Source organism: Salmo trutta, chromosome 16 (assembly GCF_901001165.1).
Source record: "Salmo trutta chromosome 16, fSalTru1.1, whole genome shotgun sequence".
Lineage (NCBI taxonomy): Eukaryota > Metazoa > Chordata > Actinopteri > Salmoniformes > Salmonidae > Salmo > Salmo trutta.
The window spans coordinates 39,145,575-39,153,823 of NC_042972.1; the positions used below are offsets into that span (position 1 = coordinate 39,145,575).

The window sequence follows — 8,249 nt, forward strand, 5'->3', positions numbered from 1 at the left end:
CTGGTTGTAAAATATTTAGCTGTGAGCATCAGTAATAGGAAGGTCATCTTCATAATCAGGGAAGAAATGAGATCTGAGAGCCAAACATGTTAGACCAGTTTCAATGTGACATGAGATGGATGACTCAACGAGTGCTCTGCGGCCAGGGTGGTGTTGTCATATTAGCAGAGTGTTAACAGGCCACATGTGACCGTGTAGGTTAGCCTCCGGTTTCCTGGCCTCTGAAAGGATGTGTCAAAGACAAACCTCCCTGTTGTCTGCAAACAAGACAAGTGTGGAGCGACTTTGTGATCTCCAGGGAGCTGAGTGACACAGCCAATCTGAATTGTTTTTTACAAGCAATCTGAGCCAGGCTTCCTCGGCAGCAAAATGTATTTAGCATTCCTGAAAATTACAAATTACAATACCTCTGACAATTCTGAATATGACATTTAAGTTAATGTCCCTAACCACATAAATTACCATCACAATGAAAAATCATTCAGGGTTGTGTGTCCTGTATATCGATGAATCAAACCATCTCTTCTTTCTCCGTATCGTGTTTCCCACTTAGGCAATGGATAGATTTTTTTTCATCTATTGTTCAATATGACTTGACCGACCACGGTTCTTTCAGTTGCGAGATGTGACACCATTGTATGCAAAGTTCTCTGCTCAGAAATGGATACGGCTACACTATAATAATACCTCACTGAGAGAGAACTGCAGTGGTACCATGGAGACACTGATGATGTGATGATGTGACTATTACCAGATAGTGTTTTCCAACACTATTATATAAGATACTGGCCTTCCTCTTATACTGTTAAATGAAAAGAAAGAGCTCTTTGGACATCAAGAATGACCAGCACAGTAGGACAGGTTCATAGAGGTGCAGTCCAAGATAATCTGATAACACGCAGACAGCTGAGTAAGCTTTCTCATTGCGAAAGTGGCATGTGTAAAATGAGTAGTCTGTAAGAGAGGAGGGTGCATTGAGGGGGAGAAAGGTAAGGCAGGTGGAAAGGTTAAGTGTTTTGGGTGAATAAACATTTCTTTGGGACTCTGTTTATAGTAAATATAAAACAATTAGCATTACAGTAAATGGGGACAGTATGTGAAAAACAGCACATCTTTATGTCCACTTTATTAACAATATCTTATTTAATGTGAAGAAATTATATTTACCTATTAGAAACAATTTGAATATCAAAATCACAACATGTAAAATGTGCTAATTGTGATGGTAGCCATTTTGAAGAACCAGGAAGAAAAAAAATCAAGTCACACCCCCACAAGTGATATCATTGAAAAGCCCAGAATGTCCTCTCAAAGGTACAATGGGCCCTAACACAGTGGCATGTATGGCCTTTAGAGATATGGACCAAAAACAAATGTCCATTAGAGAAGACAAAAATGTATTGTTGGGTCTCGGGAATATAAAGAATTCTTTCTCTTTTTGTACAAAAAATATTCTCTGATGGGGCTGTGATGGTTGGAGGAAAAAATGGCTGTAATTTAACAACAGGAAGCTCAGTCTGGTTGGGCGAAATTAAGGAAATGGTCACAATCTGACACACAATAGGCTAACTTTTTAGTGTATGGTCAAATACATGTTCTCATCGCAAGCATACCATGAACGCAGTCTGTTACACAACAATTATACCAAAAATATGATGAATAGGAAAGGGGGATACCTAGTCAGTTGTACAACTGAATGCATTCAACTGAAATGTGTCTTCCGCATTTAACCCAACCCCTCTGAATAAGCCTGTTGCATTCATTCCTCTGACCTACTGTATAAGTGTGCAGTGACTGATTCTGTAACAGCAAAACCCTTGAAAAACAATTTGCAAATATGTTATTAAACAACTGACATGAAAACTAGACTGCAGAAAGAGGTTTTACAGACAGAAAAGGAAGAAAGGTCTTTTCCTGATAAAGCAGCACGTTCAGTGCTAAAAATATTTACAGAAATCCACTCAATTCCATCTTTATGCTGCTTCTCTGCCTACGGTGGTGGAGGAAGTCTGTTCCATTTGATACCCCTTTTATATATCAATTTATCCACTGGGAAGAGATATGGCTACCTTCTCTCCAGGCCTAGTCTTTCAACAGCCCCAGCTTCCTAAGAGCCTCTCGTCTGTCTTCTCCCATGCTGGGCACCATCACCACACTGAAGCCCGGGCAGTGCGGGGTCTTGTGGGTGGACACTGGCTGCGCAGCGAGCGTTGTTTTCTCCTGCTCTGGGGCTTTGATGGGAGTAGGTGGGGTGCAACGTTCATCCTTGGGAGATTTCCGGTGGTCGGCCACGTAGCTCCCAAGCCCCACCCCAGAACGCTCTAGGGTGGCAGCTTTGACCCCACTGGGTTTGGTCAGGTGTGAGGGCGGTATGGGAGGCTGCTCCTCACTCCTAGAGCGATGGAGGAAGCTGCTGCTTTGTACCGGCCTGCTGTTAGGTTCTCTGGGTCCTTGGGAGGTGGATGAGGGCTGGCTTCTTGTTGAGTTACCGTGGGGTTGAGCTTTAACTCCCACACTGGCTGAAGTTAGGTCACAGGTGGAGTGCAATTTGGAGGAGCACAGTGGCATAACAGACTTAGGTTGGGACTCATTATTGTCTCTCAGGAGCCCCAGCTTCTGCAGGGCCTCCTTTCTCACCTTTTGGGGGTCTGACAAATGCCTGTCAGTGGGTGATGAGCTCAAGGAAGGGGCACTGGAGTCTGTGGTGGGGTTGGCTGTACCCTTTTGGGTATTCAGGGCAATGTGTGAGGGTATTTTGGGGGGTTTTGGGAACACTACTGGAGGACTGTCATTGTGCTTGCTGGGCTCTTGGGGGAGTGTGACCTGGGCTGGGGTGACTGAGGGGTCTCTGGGTGTGCTCCCATGGTGCAGGTCAATGGGAATGGCTGATGAAGAGGGCTGCCTGTTCCAGTCTCTGGTCTCAGCTGTGGCACTTTGAAGGGTTCTCTTCATGAACGCACTCTTCCTCAGCTGCACTAGGGCCTCATAGGACAGAGGGCCCCTGGGTGAAGGGAGTGGTCTCTGACAAGGGTAGTCTTTGGGCTTTGATGGAGGGGGTATCACCACAACATTGATCTCAGGGGGTACACAAGGGTGATGGCTTTGAGATGGCGTGTTGTCCAAGGCAGTGACCTGGGGCTTTGGGTGAGAGTTCTCATTATTTGGGGGTATTCCTGGCCTGGGCAGGATGCAGGTGGTGCTGTTGGCCAGGATGAACGGAGTAGGAACCAGGTAACCGTGCTCATCACTGGGATATTTTGATACATCTAAAAGACAAACAAAATTATCATTAGATGCTTTTTTCCCCTGCTGAAATGGATGAATGTACTACAGTAGCGGTGCGTGGGTAAAATCCCTATGGAAGCCAGGAAAAAAGCCATATTACAACCTGTGTGTTGTGATAATTGTGTTGTTTGCTCTATAACCTGTTAGTTAATTTGCCTAGCGACCATGATACACTAGATGACCAAATGTATGTGGACACCTGCTCGTCGAACATCTCATTCCAAAATCATGATTATTAATATGGAGTTGGTCCCCCTTTGCTGCTATAACAGCCTCCACTCTTCTGGGAAGGCTTTCCACTAGATGTTGGAACATTGCTGCGGGACCTTGCTTCCATTCAGCCACAAGAGCATTAGTAAGGTCGGACTCTGATGTTTGGCGATTAGGCCTGGGTCGCAGTCGGTGTTCCAATTCAGCCCAAAGGTGTTTGATGGGGTTGCGGTCAGGGCTCTGTGCAGGCCAGTCAAGTTCTTCCACACCGATCTCGGCAAACCATTCCTGTGTGGACCTCGCTTTTTGCACAGGGGCATTGTCATGCTGAAACAGGAAAGGGCCTTCCCCAAACTGTTGCCACAAAGTTGGAAGCACAGAATCATCTAGAATGTCATTGTATGCTGTAACATTAAGATTTCCCTTCACTGGAACTAAGGGGCTTAACCCGAATCAGGAAAAACAGCCCCAGACCATTATTCCTCCTCCACCTAACTTTACAGTTGGCACTATGCATTGGGGCAGGTAGCGCTCTCCTGGCATCCGCCAAAGCCAGATTCGTCCGTCGGAAGCTCCAGAGTCCAATGGCGGCGAGCTTTACACCACTCCAGCCGACGCTTGGCATAGCACATGGTGATCTTAGGCTCGTGTACGGCTGCTCGACCATGGAAACCCATTTCATCCTGACCAACAGTTCTTGTACTGCCATTGCTTCCAGAGGCAGCTTGTTACTCGGTAGTTAGTGTTGCAAACGAGGACAAACAATTTTTACACGCTATGGGCGTCAGCACTCGGTGGTCCCGTTCTGTGAGCTTGTGTGGCCTACAACTTCGTGGCTGAGCCATTGTTGCTCCTAGATGTTTCCACTTCACAATAAAAGTACTTACAGTTGACTGGGGCAACTCTAGCAGGGGAGAAATTTGACAAACTGACTTGTTGGAAAGGTGGCATCCTATGACGGTGCCACATTGAAAGTGAGGCCATTCAGTAAGGCCATTCTACTGCCAACGTTTGTCTATGAAGATTGCATGGCTGTGTTCTCAACTTTATACACCTGTCAGCAATGGGTGTGGCTGAAATAGCCGAATCCACTAATTTGAAGGGGTGTCCACATACTTTTGTATATATAGTGTACATATATAGTGTACATTCAGCCGCTTCCGAATTGAAGGAAAATTATGAAACACAGAGAAAACTTGTGAAAGATAAATATTTGTATATTTTTTTTCTTGGTCAATTTTTTGGGGAAGACTGGCATCCATGAATACACACCACTGAAGTAGGTATGTTGATATTCAAGAGGATGTAATTCCCTCCTGGGCAGGTCACTCACTGTTGAGCTTGTTTTGGCCCATGGAGGCAGAGAGGTGGGCCATCTTGGTGGCCACGTTGCCGGTGGTGGGCAGGCAGTCAGGCTCATCATTGGACAGTGCACTATCCTCCTCAGCCTCTAGGGACTCTATGGTCTCCTCCAAGAACATGAGACATGCCCTCTCCTCAGCAGACAGGTGCTTGAGGCTATTGTCACTCTGTAAGACACACCAGACCAACTTAAAAGACATACAAATCGTTGCCATGAGTTCATCTGACTCTGAGTGAGTAGAAAAAGGGGCTTCATTGCCAAAATGTCAAACTGTCCCCCACAAATCCCTGAAGCTATTGTCAATTCAGTTCATTCTGAGATGCAGTCATTTGTCACAAAATCTATTTATTTTTGGGACAGCTTGCTTTCCTATGCAGGTTCACGAATACAACTTGAGAAATGTGAGGATGACCAAATGTACTTAGAAATCCAGAGTTCATACTGACAACACTGTCACAGCTGCCTGCACTGTCCATGCCAGTGATTGTCCCTATGGCGACGCCACCGGGCCATGTGTCACTCTTTGGCATTGTAAAGATGAAGGTTTCTCAAGTCCAAGGTAGTAATAGAAGTTGGTAGTGGAGAACCGTTCTTTCCCTGTCAAAAAGAAATACAAAACAACTTGATGTATAAATAAAATCATTAACTAAACTTGTGAACTTTGAATATACCACTTATTACTATTTCTTATCTAATTGTCCACAAATAAAACTTACCTAATCAAATATAATTTGATTCCAAAAACTCTCTCACACACACACTTTTCTAAACCTTTTAATATGACAGTCAGATTCACATGGACCTGATGAGTGGGTAACAGAGCTAGTGGAGAATAACAGGGTATCATAGCTAAGTATTTTTCTGTGCGATATCTTAGCTAACTACTCTCCTGGCCACACGTGACTCAGATTACAGCACGCTACTCTAATCTCCTTCAGCAGGATCAATTTCAGCGAGAATGAAAGACAATACAAATGATATCCCTCCTTAACGCTGCATCCTACTTAACCATATACCTGTTGGTATAGATAGAGTAGCCTCTTCTGTATGTCTTTGAAAAATGTAGAATAATGTAGGTAACGATGGATCTATTGTTGAACATCCCTCTTCACACCTTTTTCCATATTGTGTGAATGCACAACTAACAAACAAATGTGAGATAAAAACCTCAAATATTATATTGAAGTAGCTCTTGTGGTGTTGTGACTGAAACCATAATAAAGTAATACCTGATTTATAAGAAATGCCTCTACTCTGGTTTCAACACCTGAGTGGGGCTACTAAGTAGGTCAGTATACACAATAGCAGTCCTGTTCTGTTCACTGCTGAGGCTTTGTCACGTTACAGTGCTCCATCCTGACCAGGCCATTTCCCTGTGGAAGTAAAGTCCCCTATCCACAAGCATTTATGTAAATTATACATCCAACCTGCAATCTTCAGCTCTTGAGCTCTGAATTTGAATGTGAAGTTTGTGATAACGTTTGTTGTCTTTCAACCTGGCACAATCTAGACTGATCTCATGCAAATAGCAGGGCAGTAGCAGGTCATTCAGACAATGGATAGTACACGACATCATCTATTCTGGTTCAAAAGAAAAGTGTTCCATAGGGGAATAACAATACAGTCAATACTGGATAGAAAAGTAATAAAATGCCTTATCTGTGGTTCTCAACTTGCCTACCTGGTTAAATAAAGGTGAAATAAATAAAAAAATAAAAAAATCTCCTACTGTGTAGCATGTTCCAATGTATGTTTCACTAGATGTGAGATATGCACAATATCGAGAGCTTAGGACTTAAGATTATATCTGCATTTTTGTCACCTATATGATACTGTAAATACACAATTCATGTTAAATTCAAAGGAATACAATATAAAAATTGCTGACACCATTCAAACTTTTTACATTTATGTCATTTAACAGACGCTCTCATCCAGAGCGACATACAGGAGCAATCAGGGTTAAGCACCTTGCTCAAGGGCACAGGCTTTTTTCACCTAGTCAGCTAGGGGAGTTGAACCACCAACCTTGCGGTTACTGGCCCAACACTTTTAACCACTCGGTTACTTTACCGGCAAAAATATTTTTGTCACATACACTGGATAGCTGTACTGAAATTAGTTGTTTTACAGGGTCAGCCATAGTAGTACGGCACCCCTGGAGCAAATTATTGTTAAGTGCCTTGCTCAATGGCACATCGATCAATTTTTCACCTTGTCAACTCGGGTATTTGAACCAGAAACCATTCGGTTACTGGCTCTAACCGCTAGGCTACCTGCCGCCACTTTTAAGTCAATTATCTTGTCTCAGAATCTGCTTTTTGCAGATAGAACCTTCCAGTCCCAAGTGCTCAATATATTAAATTAATAACCTCCGTTGTGTCTTGTACTATGCATTTCACAGATGTTTAACCAAGAGACACAAAATACCTAAACCCTCATACTCCTATCATGCCAATGTGTGTGATCCGCCTGCTCTATGGCTGAAAGCAAAGTCTTGGAAAATATTGCTTGAGGGTTCACAAGAAGGGAAAATAAATCGATGCAGATTATCACCACACAGTATATTCAGTTGCTGTACAGTGTGTATAGAGCTTTAATAGCTATTATGCAGGTAGGGTAAAAAACCTGCTGACAGTTCCTCAGAATGACAGACCACAGATCATCTAGTTAATCATTACTTCAGCTCACCACCTCTGACATAGAAGTACATATACTTATTAGTCAGAACAATATTATTATCCACTGATCAAAGGGCTTACTCAATTGGCTCAGCTCTCTGAAGCCGTGTGGGCATATTGAAACCAACCATTATGTGACTTTGATGGTGAGTCACCTGACACACAATAAAAAACAAATGTGTCATTCCCCATCCATTTAGGACAAACTACACTGTAAACATTGTTGCAGGAATTGTTCAGACATACACATGCGCTGGGGGCATTAAAGTGACATGGGCAATAACACTTCATTGTCATAAAGCAGGTTAAGATTTGCTAGCTGATATTCAACACCAGGGTCAAAGTATTTTTCTGATCTTGCCACTCCCATAGGACAATTTCAGCTATGTTTTAACAAAGGCAATTGTATTGAGGATATAGCTCATATGAGTAAATGCTGGTATTGTGTCTTATTAACAGTAGCCATACAATCTTGGCAAAATATACTAGCCATGCAAATAGTTTACAGCAAAATATGAAGGCTATACATTTGTTTTAATTTCAAGAATCATTCAGTTTAATATCAAACAAAATATACAGGTAATGTATTCCCTATTGTCTTATACTTTCACTTACCTGTAATTGTACAGGCTTTGTGCTAGTAACACCACATTCCGTTAATCGCGCAGGTCTAGTCCATCTGACCCGTTGCCTGTACCGTCGGCGCTTCT

At 43.0% G+C, this 8,249-nt stretch overlaps 1 protein-coding gene across 3 annotated transcripts; it reads right to left on the minus strand.

Moving 5' to 3' along the window:
* Positions 1-1,095: 1,095 nt before the first annotated feature.
* LOC115150732 (specifically androgen-regulated gene protein) lies at positions 1,096-8,249 on the minus strand. Of its 3 annotated transcripts, XM_029694322.1 has the most exons (4): positions 8,155-8,249; positions 5,305-5,455; positions 4,829-5,024; positions 1,096-3,266 (listed from the first exon to the last, which is right to left on the minus strand). In XM_029694322.1, the coding sequence occupies exons 2-4, from the start codon at positions 5,386-5,388 to the stop codon at positions 2,083-2,085; spliced, it is 1,464 nt and encodes a 487-aa protein (XP_029550182.1). In that variant the 5' UTR covers positions 5,389-5,455; positions 8,155-8,249; the 3' UTR covers positions 1,096-2,082. The 3 variants fall into 3 exon arrangements, with proteins under 3 accessions (XP_029550182.1, XP_029550184.1, XP_029550183.1); XM_029694324.1 differs by lacking the exon at positions 8,155-8,249 and having other exon boundaries at positions 5,280-5,421; XM_029694323.1 differs by lacking the exon at positions 8,155-8,249 and having other exon boundaries at positions 4,768-5,421.